This window comes from Trichomycterus rosablanca, chromosome 1 (genome assembly GCF_030014385.1).
Source record: "Trichomycterus rosablanca isolate fTriRos1 chromosome 1, fTriRos1.hap1, whole genome shotgun sequence".
NCBI lineage: Eukaryota > Metazoa > Chordata > Actinopteri > Siluriformes > Trichomycteridae > Trichomycterus > Trichomycterus rosablanca.
In genome coordinates, this window is record NC_085988.1 from 34,717,381 (window position 1) to 34,741,436 (window position 24,056).

The 24,056-nt window shown below is 37.5% G+C and overlaps 1 protein-coding gene across 2 annotated transcripts; it reads right to left on the bottom strand.

Moving 5' to 3' along the window:
• Positions 1-1,591: 1,591 nt before the first annotated feature.
• On the bottom strand, positions 1,592-23,793 carry bnip2 (BCL2 interacting protein 2). Of its 2 annotated transcripts, XM_062991844.1 has the most exons (11): positions 22,872-23,793; positions 17,104-17,199; positions 16,857-16,918; positions 15,468-15,635; positions 12,196-12,378; positions 10,978-11,080; positions 10,576-10,707; positions 7,326-7,412; positions 7,135-7,233; positions 5,051-5,086; positions 1,592-2,496 (listed from the first exon to the last, which is right to left on the bottom strand). In XM_062991844.1, the coding sequence occupies exons 1-11, from the start codon at positions 23,234-23,236 to the stop codon at positions 2,448-2,450; spliced, it is 1,380 nt and encodes a 459-aa protein (XP_062847914.1). In that variant the 5' UTR covers positions 23,237-23,793; the 3' UTR covers positions 1,592-2,447. The 2 variants fall into 2 exon arrangements, with proteins under 2 accessions (XP_062847914.1, XP_062847922.1); XM_062991852.1 differs by lacking the exon at positions 5,051-5,086.
• Positions 23,794-24,056: the final 263 nt, after the last annotated feature.

Sequence of the window (24,056 nt, forward strand, 5' to 3'; positions counted from 1 at the left end):
GTTTCTTGTAGATACATTTTATAAAAAAAGAGGGAAATCTATTATGGTGTATTGTACAGCACACGTACTGTACTGAAATGTGATATGTTTTTATGTACAGTACTACAATGTGTTCTTGTTTATTATTGTTTATTACATTAATGTCTATTCTATAATTTAAGATTTCAGGGAAAATATACCTGTATTTATAACAAAAAAGACCATTTAAGACATTAGAAAGGTTAGGTAAGGGGGTGGTTTGGGAGGTCTGGCACGGATGAATTCTATTTACATTATTTCTTATGGGAAAAATAGGTTTAACTAACGAACATTTTGACTAAAGAACAGCCCTTTGGAACCAATTAAATAAATTCGTAAGTCAAGGATCTACTGTACTGTACTTGTCTTAATTTATGCATCTTTCACAAAGAAAAAAGTTGCCCAACTCCGGCCTTGCTGAATCACCCTCCAGATCGTCACCAACCCTCCACCAAATTTCACAGTGGGTTCAAGACACCATAGCTTGTAGGCCTTTACAAGTCTTCATTAAACCATTAAATGGCCTAGCTGAGAACTGGACTCATTAGAGAACATGACCTTACTTTAGTCCTCAACAGTGCCCCTAGGAGCCTCGTCATGCACTTTACCTCAGCGGCTGTTCGCTGTTCTTTTGTAGTCCACTTGTATGATTGTTAAAGACATTCACATGAGTTCATCCTGGTCAATGGGGAGTCATTTTTGTCTTCTTGATCATGTTTTTATGCCATCTTTAATTTGAAGCAACACTTACTATGTCCCTCTGCCAGAACTGACCATCACCCACAATACTCTTGACTTTGGTCTGTCATATTACAGGGTTTTAAGCATTAACCTCTTCAGTTTAAGGACCTACCACAGCATCTTAAAATGCCTCAAGGCAGGTCAAGAATTTTCTGGTAAAGCAGGATTTTCTGTCAATAACAACAAGTCTAATAAGTACTGTTTAAGCTTTAAGCCAGATATAACAAAACCCACATTTTCAAAAAGTTCTACTGTTGACAAACCTTCATGTTTCTTTTGATTATGAGTTTTTCTTGCACTAATCCCATGGATATAATTCTGTAAAGACTTGCTTATCATGGTGGTGTCACGAGTGCCGTCCCCTATCTGCTGAGGAAGCCTGCAGTTCTTGTTTGTCTGGTTTCCTGAATGAAGTGTCAATGCACCCTTGGGGGAATTTCAGTAGCTTGGCCACTTCTTGTGTCCACTTAAAACTAAAGTTACAGTTTATTTATAAATAGCTTTGTTACCCTTTCTAGGTTGATGTATATTTTATAATTTTTCTCTTTTAAATTTGTCTATACGCTATCGAAATATGTACTTGTGTTATTAAAAATGTAATTTTCTAATATATTAACCATTATACTCTACGTTAAATTATTTGATTGTCAGGTGTACTAATAATTAATCAGAACGTTTTAGTGTGTGTGTGTAAAAATCAATTGTTAACCTCATGTCTTTATCACCAAGATGTACCAAACATTTAATTTCATTATTGCTTTTACAGATAAACACTGGAGGTACATACTACTACCACTGATCTACTATTAAAGAAAACACTCAAGACCTTACCTCACACCACTGGTTTTACTGCAAGTTTAAAATAATTAAAAAACTTAATAAACAAGACAGTGTCAGAAAGAAAAGCACAGACACCCTTTAATAAGTCTAACACAGAGAAAACTGCAGGGACAGTGACTCCATGTGGACATTCCTTCCACCCAAGGTAATGAACACACCAATATTTTGGGAGAAAATTAATCCTCTTGTGACAACAACCATAAAATGTGTTTTTTTGAATAAATAAAGTTTTTTTCAGCTTGGTGAAGAACAGTCAAAGAGCTTTAAAAACAATATGTTAGACAGGAATCCGAGTTCTAATGCAGCTTGTTACATTTAAGGGGAAAATGACTTTTAGTGTGGAAGCTTCCTTGCATAAATGAGACCCTCTGGTGTGATTTAGTACAAACTGTGATTACAATAGTAAACTTCCCATCAGAAAGAAGAGAGAACAACACTTTCTCCAAACAATATCTATACACGTTATCTACCAGTAAACATGACTACCAATGTTGTGTAATTTAACACCAAAAAAACCTGTCCAAAACAAAAATATATATTAATCTTTCTCCTTTATCACCATTTGAGTATAAATACATTTTGAATGTAATGTAGTACAACATGCATCTTCTGTCTTCCAAACAAAGTGCCTTAACATATAGTTGACAAAAGTGAGAACTCGCTCTAATTTCATACATGAAAAAAATAAAAATACTTAAACCACAGCACAGGGATTTAACCAATGTTTGGCAACACTAAGACAATAAAAAAAATAAAAGTCCCACCATGTAACAGGCAATAGGTTTTGAAAGGCACTAGCATTTTATGAGACACAAAAACCTTCTTTAATTTTCTCCCCTTCTTCAGGTTCACACTGCACTTCCAATCTCCACTTTGCCATGCATTTCTTGGTCAATCCTAGAAGGAAAAAAAAATACATTGTTTGTTTGTTTGTTAGGATTTTAACGTCATATTCATGACAGGAACAGTAGTTACTCATTACACAAGGTTCATCAGATCACAAGGTTACATCGAACACAGTCATGGACAATTTAGTATCTCCAATTCCCCTCACTTGCATGTCTTTGGACTGTGGGAGGAAACCGGAGCACCCGGAGGAAACCCACACAGACACGGGGAGAACATGCAAACTCCACACAGACCGGACCCAGGACCTTCTTGCTGTGAGGCGACAGTGCTACCCACTGAGCCACTGTGCCGCCCTAAAAAATACATTATAACGCAAGCATGGAACATTAACAACTACCAGCCAAGCTCTCAACCGAATATGTAAGTTATTCCTGTTAACATCAAGAACAAGAAGTACTTTTTTTAAAAGATATTTTTAACATTGTACATTTCTAACATTTTGTTAAACCAACTATAGCGTCACCGTCACTTCCTCAGCACATTCTGTTAGTTCCTCTGATGAAGTGACCAATAATACAATGCCATTAGCATACCTGAGGTTGCTATTGATCTTTCCACCAATCCTGAATCCTCCTGCAAAACCTTATAGCACCTTTCTCATAACTTGTTCTTTAAAGATGTTAAACAAGACATGGTGAGATGCTGCATCCTTGTTGGCCTTTCTTTCTTACCCTAAACCATGTCGATAGTCAGATTCCTCAGATATTGGACCAGGTGCAAGGGGAAATCCTTCCGAAGCATGATTATTCCTAGTTGGTCAGCTTTCTCTATGATGATTCGGGGGTTTGTGATCTGATCCCACATGCCTCTTATTGAGCAGTCCCATCTTTAAGCTTTGTTTGAATTAGTTTCAGAATTAGTTGTAACAGAATTTTGCTAGCATGTGATACTAGTGCAACTGTCATGTAGTTGATGCATTGGAGCAAGTCACCTTTCTTAGGCAGTGGAATAAAGACTGATTGTGTCTATTCTTCTGGCATCACATCTTCTTCTTCTGTATGCTCTCTTCACCACTCTACAATTCTTTACTATAGTCTTTCTATCTTTGACGCATCAATCTATCTTTGAAGTATCAATATAAACAATAATGAACAACACACCCTCTACCTAGGCAGGTGTGCCAAACTGAACAAAATCAACTGACAAACACAAAACATTTATCAGCACTAGTTAAACCCACTGTCAGTTTCCCAGTAGCATAAAACAAGTACAGCACCATCATTTACAATAATTCAGTCACTGATACAGCATAAGAGCTCAAGTGGAAAACATTCACATAAACATCAAAATTATATTATTATATATTCCCCACCTGTGCCCATTGTAAGTCTAGAATGTTATTTAATGCATACTTAAGGCATCCACATATTACTTGCTTATTTATTTTTTATCATGTGATTGATTCACATCAGCTGCTCCTATAAGGGGTCATCACAGTGGATCATCTGTCCGCACATTTGATTTGGCAGTTTTTACACTGGGTGCCCTTTCTGATACAACCCTTCTGATACAACCTCCCCCATGACTTGGCTCATGTAATGCTATGCACCTTCCGTATTTTTGAGCGCAGCAAAGGATGTGAAACCCCAGAACTTATGCACTTGTTTTTTTTTTTAACACTATTTTTATTTTAGTCATGTACCAGCGCTCAATTAAAGACCAAAAAAGGAAGTTGTGTCCTTGATGTGTCCTTGATTAAAAGATAGGAGTCATGATTTTATCTGTGACTGAACCTTAAATAAGCTTACTAGATCTTTCAAAGTAAACAACTAGATAGAATAAGAGACAAGTTGGCCCCTAGAAGATGTTTTTAGTTGGACAGATTTAAGACATATTGAAGAAAAAAAATCATCACACCAATAAGACATTATTGTAAAGACATTCAAATAATTTAACCCCACTGGTGTTGGTTAACCAAACCTAATTCCCAAAGGTGAGAAATGTTATGGCTGATGTGGTGAGCCATGCAAACTGACAGTGAAGCATTAAAATCAGCCATGTCCCTTATCTGACATGAAAACAAGATGTGGAAAAGAACTACTTTGTGACCCTCCATCTTTCCCCCTTTGAAGTTTAGCTATACATACCATTTAATCAACATCTCAGTGGAAAAATATCAGCATTCAAATCCATATCTTTTTTGGAGGACGAGAATAATAAGGTGTTAAATTAGTTCATTAGTTCCTCATTTTGATGGAAATATGACAAAAAAAACAAAAAAAAATGGTTGTGTTTGGCCATTATTGCTCATTGTACACGCCTCCAAGAACTTCTGTAACACTTGGTTTTATTTAGTATTTATTACGATAATCTATCAACTCATAAGTGATAAAAAAAAGTCCTGGCCTTGGAAAGAATGTTAAAATAGAACAGAGCATGCAGTGAGTAAACTGAACACAGCAGTGAGCATTTGTTTCCAACCACAACTAACACATGCATGACTGTACATCCACAAAATAAAAACACAAGATTAGTTTTGTGCAGTGCAAATGGCTGTGAGGGACTGGTGAAAGCCAGGTTGTTAGGGTGAATATTCAGGTACCTTTTATGTCTTTTCCTATTTTTTTCTTCATCAAACCTTAGGAAAAGGGCAGGAAGAAGTGGTAAGGTACACTAAGGCTTCTGAAGGTTCAACAGCCGACAATCATACACTCAGTGAAAAAAAGAAGTCACCTTATGCCTAGTTCACACTACACGATTTTTGCCCTGATTTTCGCTCGACGACTGGTCGGCGCTAGATTTGCCGGCTCGGGAGCAACTCGCCGTTTGAAACTCGGCTCTCAATCACTATGTGTGAACTACCCAACAACTCGATCCGAGCGGCTTGAGGAGGGAGATTTCTAGCTTGTCAAATATCTGGATCTGAGTTGCCAGACTGGGAATGAGTGCTATGTCGAACAGCCAATGAGAACGCAGGATACGGTGTGAGGGGAAACGCAGGAGAGGAGTGTAAACAGGTGGGACAGGGGGATAATATAGTTTATATCAGAATACATCGGCACACACACAAGTTTTACATTATTTCATAATTACCAACGTTGCATTGCAAAAATATTTATTAACCTCCAACTCACTATAGAACAATCGAAGCCAAATCCACTCAGATTCATTTATTTTCTCTCCTTGACTTTACGCTGCACATCAGCGCACAAACTTTGATCGCTCGCTGCTTGTTGACGTGCATTTTTGGACGTGGTGTCAATAAACTCCTGTCACGTCAGTTTGGAAGACCGGACAGACTCGCCTGCGATTCCAGTTGGTGATAGATCATGTAGTGTGAACCCCTCTATCGCCAATCAGTTGTGTAGTGTGAAAACCACACTGACTTGAAAGACTCCCGATTACAAGAGATCCAGTTGTGTAGTGTGAACTGTACAGCGACCTGATGACTTGGAAAGTCGTGTAGTGTAAACTTGGCATTAAGCTCTTGAATGCAAAGAGAATTCATGTCAATATGATACCAGACTGGTAAAAACCATAACCCATAAAATGCAAAGGGAAAAGGAATTTTACAGCAATAATAGATATAAGAGATGCTATTTTTGTGGCTAAATATCTTTTTTTTGTTGAGAAATTTGCATCCACATGCACAGAATAGTCCTGTCATGATCATTATACAACCAATTACGATTATATGAGATCACAATGCTTAAGATCACGCTTACTTTGTCAAATATAGCACCCTCAAATCAATACCTTCTTAATACAATTGTTTGACACTACTAATTTATGGAGTTCATATAAAACAGTTTACCATTGTGTACTTGCATTTTAATGATACTTTTAAATATTTTTGTATTATGGCTGATTTGTTCTAAAAGAATAAGTGAACGTCATAATAATAATAATAATAATAATAACATATTAATTGCAAAATGTCAACAGTAGACAATTAAATTGTTTATCAAGATTAATAACTAAAATGCCAGTACTTTTGAAAGGCCTAGCAAAGAGGTCAACAATCGGTTGTAGGTCAGACCAGCGGCTCCAGCAGTACCTACACTGTACATATTGATATTCCAGTAATCTCACACACCAATCAGTAAGCTTAAGAATAATGCGCATCTAATTGTACTCATGCTGATTTTCACATTAGAAGTCATGAAACCATTAAGCTATAATGCTTACATTTAAATGACTATATCTAAGAACACAAAAATAAAATTTAAAAAATTGGAAACATAGAAATGTAAAACATGAAACTAAAACATGGCATGTACTCATCACGCTTTTACAGTACAGAGAAAAATGAACTTGTATTATGATACTGAAAATGTATCTCTTTGCATGATTAACATGCAATTTTCGAGTCATTTGCATGTCACAGATTTACACACATATTTATAGACAGACAGGATTTATGCCAACTTTATTCTTCTGCAAACAGATGTTAAACAAACAATCCATTGTGATTAGATTCAACACCTCGGCCCAAAACACTGGTAAAGAGGATTAATAACTATAGACACAGTAGTCTATAATCATAGAAAGAATCAAAACCCTTTCAATATTTCCTATTTAATCATTTATTACTTTACTTCAAAATAATAACAAATTATTAATAATACTAATACTACTACTACTAATAATACTGCAAATGAAAAGCTGTTTTAAAAGATTACTTACTGCTTGATGCATTCCGGTATTGACACATACTCCATTGGCACAAGCTCAGCTAGTTCTGTCAGGCTGTAGACATACTTAATTTTTTGGCTAAATTTTGCACTGCAAAAGAAATTAGATAAAATATTGCATAAAATAAAATCATTAGTTTCTATTAACTGGTATCTTAAGATACGTAGTGAATAGGAATTTACCTTATAAAAGGTTTTGTGAGGGTCAGCAGTGTACGAATGAACAAGGAGGGATGAACAATTATTAATGATTTCAGGTTCTTCCTTAACCTAAAAGTAAAAGCATGACAAATCATTCAAATGCTACAAATGTAGAATTCAGTTAAAATGGTAAGGATGGGATACAGACATTTGTAAATCAATGGCTACATCCACAGGTCATAAAAAAACGCTAGCCCACCAGTGCTGACATTCTAAGTTTGAGATTAAATCTCAACTAGGCTTACAGCCGGCTGGGTATCTATACAAACAACGATTGGCTTGTCTGGTGGAAAGAAGACCAGAGATATTCCTCATAACTGGCACAATTATGACCTCTGCTGGCTGGTTTATGGAACCTGCACACAGATTGGTGCATGATTTACTGAGCGCAATACAGATCTTCATATGAACCAGCCTGGTGCAGGTAAAAATAAGTGTTTGGCTATTGCCCATATGTCAAAAGGGCGTGTGTTAGTTTTTGCCCTCCTGAGTCAGGAGTGGAGGTCTGCAGCAGTAGAGGTGAATTACTATCAGGTAATTGGACACAACTACATCAGGAGAAAAATTGGGGGTCATGTTATGGCTGCTGGATTTAAAAAAGGATAAAGAATACACCTAAACTACACCTGCACTTTTTGTGTTTTTTACACAATGGAAACAGCATTGCGGGTGTTTGTGTATGTATACTATTGGGTGAGTGTGTGTTTGCTGAGAAGAAAGGGGCTCTACCTGCTTAACTTTTTCCTCTTAATTTTTTTATGGAAAACACTGTTGTTTGGACTTAACATTTGTTTGGACTTAACAATGTTGTTTAACATTTACGTTTTCGGCATTTAGCAGACACTTTTATCCAAAGCGACTTACAATGTCTAAGCAATTGAGGGTTAAGGGCCTTGCTCAAGGGCCCAACATTGGCAACCTGGCAGAGGCTGGGCTTGAAGCAGCGACCCTACGATTACTAGATCAGTGCCTTAACCGCTAGGCTACAACTTCAAGACTTAAATCATGTTGCTGATATATTACTCAAATATTTAGCTCTGAAAGAGGTGTATCTGGCCAAGCAACCTGCAGCAAGAGCCTGAATTAGCTCTGAATCTAGCAAACCTTAAGTAATGATGAATACACTTATTTGTCTTTTAAAGAACACTTCTGTTTATTCACTAGGTTAACTGTTAAACAGACCAGGCAAACAGGTTACAAGGTGAACATTCTGAGACTTGAGGCACTTTTACAACTGCACTTTTTGTTCCAGACTCAGGTTTGTTCCTGGATAGGACACCTATCCATCATATGGCCCTAACCCCTCAGACATACAGTGGGGCCAAAAATTATTTAGTCAGCCACTGATTGTGCAAGTTCTCCTACTTAGAAAGATGAGAGAGGTCTGTAATTTTCATCATAGCTACACTTCAACTATGAGAGACAAAATGAGAAAAAAAAATCCAGGAAATCACATTGTAGGATTTTTAAAGAATTTATTTGTAAATTATGGTGGAAAATAAGTATTTGATCAATAACAAAAGTTCAACTCAATACTTTGTAACATAACCTTTGTTGGCAATGACAGAGGTCAAACGTTTCCTGTAAGTCTTCACCAGGTTTGCACACACTGTAGCTGGTATTTTGGCCCATTCCTCCATGCAGATCTCCTCTAGAGCAGTGATGGTTTGGGGCTGTCGCTGGGCAACACGGACTTTCAACTCTCTCCACAAATTTTCTATGGGGTTGAGGTCTGGAGACTGGCTAGGCCACTCCAGGACCTTGAAATGCTTTTTACGGAGCCACTCCTTCGTTGCCCGAGCGGTGTGTTTGGGATCATTGTCATGCTGGAAGACCCAGCCACGTTCCATCTTCAATGCTCTCACTGATGGAAGGAGGTTTTGGCTTAAAATCTCACGATACATGGCCCCGTTCATTCTTCCCTTAACACGGATCAGTCGTCCTGTCCCCTTTGCAGAAAAACAGCCCCAAAGCATGATGTTTCCACCCCCATGCTTCACAGTAGGTATGGTGTTCTTGGGATGCAACTCAGCATTCTTCTTCCTCCAAACACGACGAGTTGAGTTTTTACCAAAAAGTTCCATTTTGGTTTCATCTGACCACATGATATTCTCCCAATCCTCTTCTGGATCATCCATATGCTCTCTGGCAAACTTCAGACGGGCCTGGACATGTACTGGCTTTAGCAGGGGGACACGACTGGCACTGCAGGATTTGAGTCCCTCTCGGCGTAGTGTGTTACTGATGGTAGCCTTTGTTACTTTGGTCCCAGCTCTCTGCAGGTCATTCATCAGGTCCCTCCGTGTAGCTCTGGGATTTTTGCTCACCGTTCTCATGATCATTTTGACCCCACGGGATGAGATCTTGCGTGGGGCTCCAGATCGAGGGAGATTATCAATGGTCTTGTATGTCTTCCATTTTCTTACAATTGCTCCCACAGTTGATTTATTCACACCAACCTGCTTGCCTATTGTAGATTCACTCTTCCCAGCCTGGTGCAGGTCTACAATTTTCTTCCTGGTGTCCTTCGACAGTTCTTTGGTCTTGGCCATGGTTGAGTTTGGAGTCTGACTGTTTGAGGCTGTGGACAGGTGTCTTTTATACAGATAACGAGGTCAAATAGGTGCCATTAATACAGGTAACGAGTGGAGGACAGAAGAGCTTCTTAAAGAATAAGTTACAGGTCTGTGAGAGCCAGAAATCTTGCTTGTTTGTGGGTGACCAAATACTTATTTTCCACCATAATTTACAAATAAATAAATTCTTTAAAAATCCTACAATGTGATTTCCTGGATTTTTTTTCTCATTTTGTCTCTCATAGTTGAAGTGTACCTATGATGAAAATTACAGACCTCTCTCATCTTTCTAAGTAGGAGAACCTGCACAATCAGTGGCTGACTAAATACTTTTTGGCCCCACTGTAGCTACTCTGTATGAGAATTCGAACCCTAGATCACCATGGTAATAGGCTAGAGTAATTTACTGCTGAGCCGACTGAGCACCCACAGACACTTTATGTTCAGTTTATTCTTGCACAGTTTGGACATAACACATGCAAAGCTAGGAGAAAATGTAACTCAAACACAGCTCAGACAGACACAAAAGAAAGCTGTGGTTTAAAAATTGCACAATCAAGTCTAGAACTATAACATTGTGAAAACTACCCTGCAATAAAGGCTGCCTTGAGTCCAGAATCAGTCTGAAGGTGATGGAATTAGTCTGGAGAACTCACCGTCGGTCGATCTGCTGATAGCACTTTCTGAGCCAGCCCACACTGGGCATCTTACGGCGTGAAGTGGCTCCATTCAGGTAGACAATCATGTAGTTTTCAGCCACCAGCAGCTCCAGAGTCCCAATTACATATCTGATAAAGAGAGGTGCATTTGTTTAAAAAAGATTAATGAATTATGAATTTCCTGAAGTACATCCCATTTTACATGTCTGACTGAAAAGCAACAAGCAAGTCAGCTGCCAGTGCTGCCAATGTATGAATGCTAGCAGGGTAATTTGCTTTAGATTTTGAAAAATCATAAAATCAAGAAAGAATCTCAGGCAAACTACTACAACAGTGTATTAAATACTTGGTGTTTGTTAGCATGCATTCATATTTGGATGTATAATAAAAAAAACTCACTTAAACAGATTGTCCATGATGTATCTATAGTTTGGTTGATTGCTCTCTGGCATAAAGCAAACAGCAAAGACGATAATGGCGTTCAGCCCATCACCATAATAGCCTGTGAAAATAAGAACAAAAGAAAAAGAAGAATTTAAATAATATCAGGTTAAATTGAAATGATCACATTAAAGACACATCATGAGCTGATAAAGTAACTTAAACATTAAATAGCTTGGCATTATGTTGTGAAATAAAATGGCACAATCAAAACTTGGGTGTTAATTGCAATTGTGTGAGCACGCTTAAAGGCATAATTCAATAACATCACCTAAAATATGAAAAATGTCTTCCTGTAACACTAAAGTTTATAAATAAATAAATGCTGATGAGCTAAAACATCAGGAACAGCCACCTAACATGCTGTCAAAACAACTTTGACTTGTTGAGACATGGACTCCACAAAACATGTAGAGGACCTCCTGTGGTACTAGCAGGTCCTTCAATTTCTGTACTTTGTAGGGTGGATCATCCTACAGTACATCTTTCATCTCATCGTGTATAGGCATGCATCAAAATGTTTAGGCATACATCAAAATGTTAACACTGCTTTTCCTGGTCAAGGTGGCTGTGGGTTTGGCTTTGACCAAGTGAAAACACCCTTTTCAGACATAGCCAATCCTACTTGTATGGAGACACTCAACAAGCCAATAGCACCGCTGTGGATTCGAACCATGGATCCCAATGGTAGTGGGCTAAAGTAATTTACTGCTGTGCCAACTGAGCGCCTGCAAAAATGTTTTTACAATACCCACATTTAAAAAGAAAAATATTACAATAAAATAAGGTTCTAAAAAATTAAATAATTCAATAAAACTGTTTCAAATAAATAATTGTGCAAAGGGAACCTTGTTTTTATTTAAAAAAAAAAAAAAAAGGTCTTGCAATTAGCTAAACAGATTAATTCTTTACTGGTCTAGCACTCTAGCAGGGTCAAATATTTAACAAAGGACACATTCTACTGCAGTATCTCCTTTTGCCCACTAGATGAAGCTGTTGCAAAAAATACGCATGCAACGCAACAAGTGGCTGGAGGTAAATCTTACCTTTCCTAAGTATGAAGTCCCAATATTAAAATATACACTAGTCAGTTAATTACTTCATGAATATACAGCCTCATTAAAGTGAGAAAGAGCTGGGTATGAACAGTGTTTCCTGTAGCAGGACATTACTGACCTCCATGGCCGATAACCTTTTTGTAAGGCTCGATAGCCCTCATGTCTACGCGGTGCTCTTGCTCGCCGATGCGAAAGACCCTCCAGCGTCTGTCATCTTCTCGCTCTTCTGAGGCTGTGTATTCCCTCACGGACTCCATACCCTTCTGCAGGACGTCTGTACTCTTCGGCTTTGGCAGATCATCTGGAAGACAAGAACAAGGGGGTCAAGGACTGCAGTGTGAGTGTTGTTTCTGGCAGTGTGGTTTATTTTTATCAGCAAATAATTTATTTTGATTTATTGATTTATTTTCATAACCCACAGGTGCAAATGTGCAGCTAAAATAAATAATAAAAACACACACACACACACACACACACACACACACACACACACACACACACACACACACACACATCCCTACATTATTGAATGACCTGTTTAACAATCAGTTTTATTTTCTCATTAATTACCTGGTTTAAGCCTAATTGAGAAGATATTGCTTAAATATCAGTTACTTTTCATATTGATCAATATGATCAACATTCCAACAAATGACTAAATAAACATAATCATTTGTGACCAGTTACCACCATTTTTTTTTACCAGTTATGGGTTAGATGATGATCTTTTAAAATAAACTGCACAATATTTAATAATACAATGTAATATAATCAAACTATTTCTGCTCAAATAAGTATTTAAATGTAAAGATATTTGTGAATTCAAGGTTTTCTTACTGTAACCTCAGATTCTGACTTTTATTTTTAATACACCCTGATCTGGTAAATGTTTATTCTCAGCAAACACAAAAATGATATTTATTGATACATTTGAGAAATTTTGAAATAAGCTCACATCATTTTGAGTTGAAATAAAAAAAAAAAAATGTTCTAGTTCTTACGTCAAATGTCCATGTGCAATATTATTGAATCCCCAGCCTCAGTATTTGGTAGAACATCCTTTTGATTTGATAACATCTAATAAGCTATTAAAGTAAGAGCCAACAAGCTTCTGACACCTTGTCGGATCTTCGCCTGTTATTCTCCCACAAAAGCTTCCAGCTTACTGAGGTTTAATGGTTACATTAACCATCTGAGGTTCAATCCCGTCAGAGATTTTCAGTAGGGTTCAATTTTGAAGGCCACTCGAGGGTATTCCAGGACTGATTCCTTAACCAAGCTGTGGTTCACTTGGAAGTGTCCTTGGGATCAATGTCTTGCTGGGCAGATTATCACCTAGGTTCAATTTCACCTCAGAAGGCATAAGATTCCTTAAATAAATCGATGATGCCAGTCACACTGTCAAGATTGCCATATCCTGCGGCAAAAAAAACATCCCCACCTCCATACTTGACCGTGGGGATAGTGTTCTTCTGGTCATTGCCTGTCTTGCGCTATACAACCCACTCTGACAGTGACATGCACTATTGTTATCATGATATGACACTCATACAATTTTCGGGAGTGATCCTAATGTATACTGTGTACACGCACATTATTGTTCACAGATGTACAACTCATGTACTGTATATATGAAAATGTAATTGTGAAAATTAATTATTATATCACTAGGTATTGTAGCTACAGGCTAAAGGTGTGGTGGATGATATAATGATCACTCTCTGCAACAGTGAAAGAATTTCAAAAATTTATCAACGTTTGCCAAAGTTATGGGCAAAGGTACAGAGGTCCCTTTTCGACTCACAATATATTAATGTGTCAGTAATGTGTCAATGTGTTTAACACACTATATAAATCAAATGAAAGAATTATTAAGCATCATGTGTTACGTTGATTGAGCTATCAGACTAATTATTAACACACTTACAGTATGACATTTGCTTAATTTTTACAGATATGTACAGGTTCATCCACAGGTGCTGATTTGGTATCATGCAGTAATGAGAATTTCCAACCATGAAAAAATAACATAAAAACAGAACAATGGACCACTCGGAGAGTTGCAAAATTACCGAATCATTCGACAGACATGATTATAAAACAAAAAAATAAAAAAGGGGGAGGTGTACAACATCAACTTGGTATGAATTTCACCTGGGTAACCTTACCACACAGTGCAGGCCAGTGGCCTACTCCCAACCACTGAGAGGAAACAATCTGTCCAGCACAAAGAGAAGGCAGCAGAATAGAAACACAGAACGAGAACAGTGTTTAAACATGTGGTACAATTCACCACCTGTCCTAAAAGGGTCATTTTGGTTAACCTTTAGGTTAAAAGACACCTATAGCTTTATATTTAACATACTTCCTGAATCAGCAGACTAAAAGCCTAAAGATTGAGACTGGGTAAGGAAAACAAATATCAATCCTACACCTAACACTGACTGGGCCATATTTTCACAAAGACATTTACTAGTTAGTTGTGTTATCCTGTCTTCTATTATGATGTAGGCATCAGAGACAGACCTACTAATGAATATGGAGTATTTTTTTTAATCAAGCTGTTCCTCATGTCTTTACAGGCCTTGCACCAGGGGACAGTAATGCTGGAAAGACCTTTCCCTAAACTATTTAGAAGTTTGAAGCATATAAATTCCTTGATATAATTGATTTATTACAAATGTTAGCCATTGATGTGTCTAAAACACATACATTTAATAAGTAGCGGTGTCCCAATATATTTTTCTATATAGTGTACATGCTAACAGTGTGTGTTAAATTACTTTGATGTACTGGATGGCGCAGTAAATGCCTTGCTTTTTTCTTTTGTAAATCAACATGTCATACAAAAACGTTGACAACCTGAGCCACAGAACTGTTCTACCTTGGTTATGCATCCTGCATATTGGGTTCATTTTCAATTCCTGCAGGTTTGGGGCGACATTTCTGGCTACCCGCCTTGGATCTTGGATCTGGGCTCGTATCTAGAGCAGAAATTTTGTCCGAGCCTCGGCTCGGATCTCGAAAAGCTCGTATGTGGAGCAGCTCGTATCTAGAGGTACCACTGCACCTTTATATATGCCAGTTATATAAACCAGAATGATTTATGATGGATTTCAAAAACATATTGTGCCACAAGGAAACCTAATATTACGTCCTATCCAAGCATTTGGCTGTAAATGATCTGATTTTAAAAGATTTACAATATGGCTAAAAATGTTTAAAATTAAGAACCTATCTACCATTCTGAGGGTTTATGCCATTTCTATAAATTACATGACAGATCAAAATAAACTAAGAAATGCAAAGACCATTTCCCCATTGTCCTATTTTAGTTCGGACCATTAAAGGACAAACCCTAATCCATTTATGTTTACTATTTAATCTCACCTTCCCACTCAAATTCATTGCTGTTGTCTGAGGGGGTGTCCATGCCATCCAAGTCAAACTCTGTGCTTTCATCCAGCTCATCAGAAAGCACTGAGCCCTCACTGCGATCCAGGTTGAGACTGATTTCTGGGGCTAAGAGCCTCTTCTTGGTGTTTCTGCCACCATGAGCTACAGAATACACAAACAAACCATGGCTTTACACAATGCCCACAAGCACAAACTGGGTATGAAACCAGACAACACATTCAACCAGTAATAGGACTTAAAAGAAATACTTTAAAAATAACACTTAATTCAGCATCCAGTGGTGTTTAAAATCCATTGAGATTTGGTCCAATGCTTAGCTTTAGAGAGAAGACATACCTTTATTAGGCCAGGCGTACACTATAACTAAGGCTCTACCAAATTCACGGCTGTGAAAATCGTGCAACGGAAATGAGCCGTTTTCAGTGTAATATGCAATTTGCTGTTAAATTCAAAATTTAAGGTTTGTGTTTAGCAATTTAACTTTTTTTTTTTAGTATGGAAAACTCCCAACCAATTCTGCATGCATTCTACGTACATTAAAACACAGACGAGAATTGTCATCTTTGAGACTGTCGCTGGAGGTTTCAACTGGCTGTGCAGTGTACTGTAGCTTCCATTTATTCTATCGTTCAATTTATAAGTGTAATTTAATGACTGCTGTGAAATATTAGATTAGATTCAACTTTATTGTCATTACACATGCAGTTTAGCATCTAACCAGAAGTGCAATAAGCAGAAAGTGCAGGATGTACAGTATCTACGATATACATTATTTACAGGATACAGCCAGTGGTATGAACAAGATATATAGGTGAATATATTATTGAATGTACTATAAACATGAAATATAGATGGGAGTGCTATAGACATAATACACAGATTAAGGTGCTATGAACCTACAGATTAAGGTGCAGATTAAGATTAAGGTGCTATGCAAATTAAGGTGATACAGATTAAGGTGCTATAAACATAATAGTTGAATGTGTACGGTATAGGATATGAATAAAATAGACAGATGTATACGGTATAGGTGGAAATTATGAACAAATGAGATATGTACAAATGAATATGGCACTTTTCTTAAAAAATCTGGGAAATCTGTGATTTTTGAAAAACGAGGTTCGTAAAATTAAGCAAAATTTCCCGTGGATTTAGTAGGGCCCTAACTATAACTTAAGCTAGTTTAAAACATAACTTGGTTGTAGCTGAAATATTGGCAGCATTTTAGATGCATCAAACCGTATGCAGAAACACTAGACAAGTCACAACATAGTAATTGCTGGTGTTGTTTTTGCACAACGCTGAATGCTGAAAACAATGTTTGTGTCATTCAGAGATCTTGGCAGTTTCTATTTATTTTACCAGAATCTTCCTGGTCGAACAGATGCTCATCAAGATGCACATCTCCTTCTTCAGGTAGTGGTCTTAAAATGAAAAGGAAAAAAGTTAAATATATTTAACTTTAGAAATCAAGCAAAAAAAATGATGTTTGTTTAAATAGGTTGGACTATTCCTTTACAGAACCACATTCCCCAGTGTTGAGTCATCACTATAAAGCAGTTCTAATGTTTTCTTAAATGAACCTTAAATTCAAATTATATTTAATTACCTTGGGAAGTCCTCGTCTTGCCATTCTTCTTTAAACTCCACTCCTTCCATTCGCAACCGAGCCTCTGTAGTGGTGACTGATTCCTGTTGCTCATAACTAAACAATAAAACCCATTGCTTTAGTCAGCAGTTTTGCCTTTAACAGACAGCTCGCTAACATTAAACCAGTGCATTTATTGTCTGCAGTCTCTGTGGTTTAGCTGGTGATTTACTTCCAACAAAAACAGTCAGACTTGTTAAGAATAAAGCCATAAATCCATGCCTTAAAGTGACTCAGTGCTGCTCCTCTAACTGAATCTTTATAACCTGTCTCTGAAGTCAGGGTGGTTTGGTTTTGTCTAAGGTGTCTTTTGGATGCAAAAATATACAACTCTAGAAAACTGTATTCATGTTTAATTAAATATTTTCTATTAAATACCTTAAAACAGTTTACAAATCACTGCTTTCTGTATTCATTTGCATTTTACATACTGTCCCAACTTATTTGGAATTGGATTTGTGTATTAAATAGTGCTCTTAAGTTTTGCTCTGTACTTTCCAATCTTTGGATTTTGACTAAACACGTCATATAACACATGATTTTTTTCCCCATGACCGTCATTAAATTGCTATATGATATTATTTGGTAAAGCAACACAGTATTAATGTAACAGCTGCTTATTCACATTAATGAGAGGCCTTGAGATGTGAGGATAAGGAAACACAAACACTGGCTTATTGTCTCACTCAGCTAATTACCATGCTATCCATGTTTATCAAGCACACTGTGACTTTGACCCTACTCTTAAGAACTACATTAAGTCAGAAGCTAATCAACAGATTGCTTTATAAGGACAGTCCTAGATACAGTACATTTTATTTGCATTGACACTACACTCCCAAACAGTGATTCAGCCAAATAAATTCTATTATTTCTTATATTGATACCGAGAAACACAAGTACACAAGAGACAAATGTTTACTGTTACTGTTTGCTTGTTGAAACTCTCAGTGTTTATCTACTTTTACATGGTAGCTAAACATGTTAATCAAAGAATGAGGAGACATTATGTATATAAAAGCTCTTCCTGATAATTAAAGTGTGGTTACTATAAGATAATGTGCTGAGTTCTAACTTAATACTAAAGAATAAAGCCAAACATCATTTTTGTAAAACAAACATACAGTGTATCACAAAAGTGAGTACACCCCTCACATTTCTGCAGATATTTAAGTATATCTTTTCATGGGACAACACTGACAAAATGACACTTTGACACAATGAAAAGTAGTCTGTGTGCAGCTTATATAACAGTGTAAATTTATTCTTCCCTCAAAATAACTCAATATACAGCCATTAATGTCTAAACCACCGGCAACAAAAGTGAGTACACCCCTTAGTGAAAGTTCCTAAAGTGTCAATATTTTGTGTGGCCACCATTATTTCCCAGAACTGCCTTAACTCTCCTGGGCATGGAGTTTACCAGAGCTTCACAGGTTGCCACTGGAATGCTTTTCCACTCCTCCATGACGACATCACGGAGCTGGCGGATATTCGAGACTTTGCGCTCCTCCACCTTCCGCTTCAGGATGCCCCAAAGATGTTGTATTGGGTTTAGGTCTGGAGACATGCTTGGCCAGTCCATCACCTTTACCCTCAGCCTCTTTAATAAAGCAGTGGTCGTCTTAGAGGTGTGTTTGGGGTCATTATCATGCTGGAACACTGACCTGCGACCCAGTTTCCGGAGGGAGGGGATTATGCTCTGCTTCAGTATTTCACAGTACATATTGGAGTTAATGTGTCCCTCAATGAAATGTAACTCCCCAACACCTGCTGCACTCATGCAGCCCCAGACCATGGCATTCCCACCACCATGCTTGACTGTAGGCATGACACACTTATCTTTGTACTCCTCACCTGATTGCCGCCACACATGCTTGAGACCATCTGAAGCAAACAAATTAATCTTGGTCTCATCAGACCATAGGACATGGTTCCAGTAATCCATGTCCTTTGTTGACATGTCTTCAGCAAACTGTTTGCGGGCTTTCTTGTGTAGAGACTTCAGAAGAGGCTTCCTTCTGGGGTGACAGCCATGCAGACCAATTTGATGTAGTGTGCGGCGTATGGTCTGAGCACTGACAGGCTGACCCCCCACCTTTTCAATCTCTGCAGCAATGCTGACAGCACTCCTGCGCCTATCTTTCAAAGACAGCAGTTGGATGTGACGCTGAGCACGTGCACTCAGCTTCTTTGGACGACCAACGCGAGGTCTGTTCTGAGTGGACCCTGCTCTTTTAAAACGCTGGATGATCTTGGCCACTGTGCTGCAGCTCAGTTTCAGGGTGTTGGCAATCTTCTTGTAGCCTTGGCCATCTTCATGTAGCGCAACAATTCGTCTTTTAAGATCCTCAGAGAGTTCTTTGCCATGAGGTGCCATGTTGGAACTTTCAGTGACCAGTATGAGAGAGTGTGAGAGCTGTACTACTAAATTGAACACACCTGCTCCCTATGCACACCTGAGACCTAGTAACACTAACAAATCACATGACATTTTGAAGGGAAAATGACAAGCAGTGCTCAATTTGGACATTTAGGGGTGTAGTCTCTTAGGGGTGTACTCACTTTTGTTGCCGGTGGTTTAGACATTAATGGCTGTATATTGAGTTATTTTGAGGGAAGAATAAATTTACACTGTTATATAAGCTGCACACAGACTACTTTTCATTGTGTCAAAGTGTCATTTTGTCAGTGTTGTCCCATGAAAAGATATACTTAAATATCTGCAGAAATGTGAGGGGTGTACTCACTTTTGTGATACACTGTATAATTACACACTGATCCGCTTGTGTTTAACATGTAGTCAAACAACATACTGAAACAAACTGGCTTTACCATATGTGATTGAAATAGTATAATAGTTCCATTTCAATAATGTATATGCATTATTTGGATTAGGCTCTCCAAACACGCCTGTAAATAGAGCTGATACTTGTGTACTGAGGGTAGGTAAGTGTGTTTTAATGCAGCATACATGCAAGGCTTTGTAATACGACAATATTCCTTCACCTAGTACTTTATCTGGTATACATATTTTAGAAGCTACATCTTTCATACAGATGAACTTCGTGTGCATACATGTACTAACTGTAGCCCGTCTTTTGCTTTGTGCACCTGGTCAACCCCTGCACCCCATTTATCAACTAAAGGGACGCCAGTAGACCCCCCACTGACATGATGTTACTTGGGTATTGGACCATCTTCACTATTGTAATGATACTTTAATCGGAATGACATGATGGTGTGTGTTGTACAGCTATATGTAAACAGTGCTGGGAGGAGAATAGTGAACCAATCAAAGATATAAAGCTAACAGTGTCTTGTGATTATAAAGTGACCACTGATGAAAAACTAGAGGAAAATTGCTGTACATAATGCCTTTAAAAAAAAGAAAAGAAAAAAATGCTTGTGTCTTTGACTGGGCACCTACAATGAGTGCTATAAGGATATGTGATCCTGATAAAGACACCAGTAAGCAACACTTCTGCCCCTGCTACACTCATACCAAAACACCACCCACTACCACGTCAGTGTCACTGCAGTGCTGAGAACTGTCCACCACCCAAAGATCTGGTCTTCTATTTTGATTGGGAAATGGGGTAACAAAGCAACCAATGAACTACAGTCAGTAAATGTATACCCAAATGTTTATCTGTTGGTTGGCATAGCTTTTTAAATAATGACTAAATGTATGTGCCAGATAGGTACATAATCAAGTGCTCAGTGAGTATACAAGCTCAGTGATCTAAATGATGAACTAGCTCTGCTTGTGTGTTATTGCTAATCACTACCATGTTCACTACTTTATGTTGCATTCAATAACAAATGAATACTAGTTGATATAAGATACTTGTAATAGCAAAAAAAAAGCCATGTGTCACAACACAATGGCTCATAGTATCTCCTACATTTAAGAAAATTTGCAGAAAATAGTAGAGAGAACCTATGGTGCTGCAAGAAGTATTATTATTATTATTATTAGCAGTAGTATTGTTACAACTATTATATCTCAGATTTCTCTCTCTGTATGTCTCATTAAGTTCACCTAATGATGGATATAGGTAGTTATATAATGTAAATTTTCTTTGTTGTAGTAACTTTTAAAAGTATGTTTTTTTAATGTCTATTTGTATTGGTTGCCTTAGTCTGGAATTCATAGCAGAAAATAAAGAATTAAATAGCTTAGGGTGTGGTATCTTCTGGTTATGTTGTAATAATTAGGGATGTCAGCTATATTCTGCACAATGTCTTACGATTACTGATTTTGTTCATATCCTGTTTTGACCCTGTTTTATATCCTTTTTTTTTTTTAACCCTGAAGTGGTTTTGATGTTTTTAACCACCTGAGGCTGAATCCTGTAGGTTTGAGGCTGTCATGCCAACAATGCTGTTCCTGCTGGACATGGAATCTGACATCACTGCACTTACAATGTCTACAAAGTTATTATTAAGCTTTATTCTACCACAGACTAAATCTAAAACTTTCTTTATTATTTTATTTGTTAAAAAAATTTCCTTTCACATATCTAGTATCTCTTTATTTTTTTAATCTAATCCTTGCTTGTAATGTTTAGTAAGTTTTGCCTTGCCACCATTGCCCTTGGCTTGCTTATTAGGTTCTTTTGGTCCTGGAATCAATAAAGTTGCTTTTAGACCATTATAAAAGGTGTTACAGAAAAAAACTGAGGATTTCTTTAATCTACTATGTCAACTACAAACTGTTAAGTGCAGTAAGGGTCTATAATGGGAAATTAATGATTAGAGGAAGGCAATCATTTTAAAGAGTGTTCAATAATGATTTCTTTATTCTTGAAATATCAGGGTTTGTTCTACAAAATGATTCTAACTTTTGTAAATATTACGACTTTATACTTAAAATACCTCTATATTATTAAAATAAAATAACAACAGCAGTGTCTTTACTTGGTGCTTAATTCAGAAAATATTATCGGGATTTAATTATTTTCTCAAAATTTTGTGTACAGTGGTACCATGTAACTCAACGTCCCCTAAACTCAAAATCTTTGAAACTTAACACCCTTCGTTGACAAATTTGTACTTCAACTCAACATTTCCCTTGTTTTTTAAAACTTTATTTATTTAATTTAAATTAACAACGAACAGTTGCTTTGTTCAGCGCTCGGCTTGAGTGGTGGGGTAAAACGTCATTAAAGTGCACATATGAGATGAATCTGCATTTGTGTGAAATAACCGTCAGATTCACTATGAAAGCATCCACGTGTATCTGTGTTTGGATTTTCCTCACTGTTTCACTTTTAAACTTGTGTTACAGCTTGGGGTTCTGAGAAATTGTAAGAATCAGCTTTATATTTTAGTGTTTTTATATTAGATTTTTGATATTTTCAGTGTATAAGTGTCAAAAACAACCCCATTATTTTACATAAGCCTAAAATATATATAAGTCCACAGGACCATGGAACGCATTAACAGGTTTCCCATACATCCTTATGGGAAAAAATACTTCGAAACTCAACGCCTGTCCCAGAACCAATTGGCGTCGAGTTTCAAGGAACCACTGCATTTGGTACTGGAAACAAGGCAACATAAATATTGCTATTGCTGATTTCATGAATAAATATTTCTACAAGCTAAATTTAGTTGATAAACTATAATTTTAAAGACTTCACAACGGCCTTACATTGTTTCAGTAGTACATCAAATACACATATGGTAAAATGCAGCATGCATGTCATATCAGACTGTCCTACCTGTAATGTTCAGGTGAAGACTGCGCCTGCAGCACATTCACTGGATCAGAGCTCCGCGTCGCTTTTTGATTTTGCTCATTGTGTGGAGTTGAAGTGTTTTGTTCTGGATCTTTAGTTTTCACCGGGCTGGATGGGGATGACTGATCCCCCTTTTGCTCTGTGAGGGTGCAGTCCTGTGCCACAAAGCTATCATCGCTTCTTACCGGTTCAGCCGAGGGCGAGAAGCGACCTGTCTGATTGTTTTGCAGGGTTAAAGAACTGTTGCTGCTGGGTGTGTCTGAGTCATTACTGATCTTATTCAGAAGCCTATCGACTCTACCAGTTTCTTTCATATCTCCTTCACTCTCAATCGAATCTGTAGCCATGACAGTTGAATAAACGATTTAAAAAAGACGGAGCTGGCGATAATGACGCAGGCGAAAACAAAAGTGCTGAACAATTCCACCACCAAAACAATCCAGTGTGACCAGCTAGCTTAGCTACCCAAAAATTCCTCAACCTGACTTACTGTTATAATGTGTATAAGACGGTTTACACAATTAGAATGTAAAGTGAAATACCATTTATTAAAGATAAACACTTTATCTATCAAATAACACGAAAAGTTTGCAAGAATCTTTCGAGAAGTGTTCCACTTTCTGGCCCTGTAACTCCTTTTCCTTCCTTTCCTTCCTGTAGCAGAAACGGTGACGCCAGCTCCTGCTAACTGCTAGCTCCCGAGTCTACTGCTGACTGACAGTAACAGTAACAACATAGAACACTAAATAAAACAAGACTGACCACTGAACCTCTGACACCCATGCGAATAAAATGTCAACTGTGTTATAATGAATACTTCTAATTTTTAATCCGCTGCCTCTTTTAACCGTTTAAAGGCACTACAGCTGCACACAGACTCGCTCCATAGCATAGCTGCAATGTCTTCCTCCTGAAACTCGAATAGAACCGTGCAGCTGCCTCAGCAGTGTTTCCCAATAAACTTCAAAACTAAAGTCCCAAACATCATTTAACACTGCCGTTACCAGAGCTACAGTTCAAATTAAAGTTTATATACACCTCTGCGACACGCGAATTTAATCTTAAACACTTTTTTGCATTTGAAATCTGTCATACGTATATTGTGGGTTTTCCTAAACATATGACAAAGTCTTCTGTTTAGTTTAGGTTATGTTTATTTACATAGGG

Bases quoted from the DNA above. Each gene is read 5' to 3' on its own strand.
- bnip2 (XM_062991844.1), bottom strand. From the start codon at position 23,236: ATGGCTACAGATTCGATTGAGAGTGAAGGAGATATGAAAGAAACTGGT. The intron at 15,636-16,856 runs GTAAAATAAATA...TGTATTCTGTAG, and splicing joins GTTCGACCAGGAAGATTCTG to CTCATGGTGGCAGAAACACC. The intron at 5,087-7,134 runs GTAAGTAATCTT...CCTTTTCCTAAG, and splicing joins ATACCGGAATGCATCAAGCA to GTTTGATGAAGAAAAAAATA.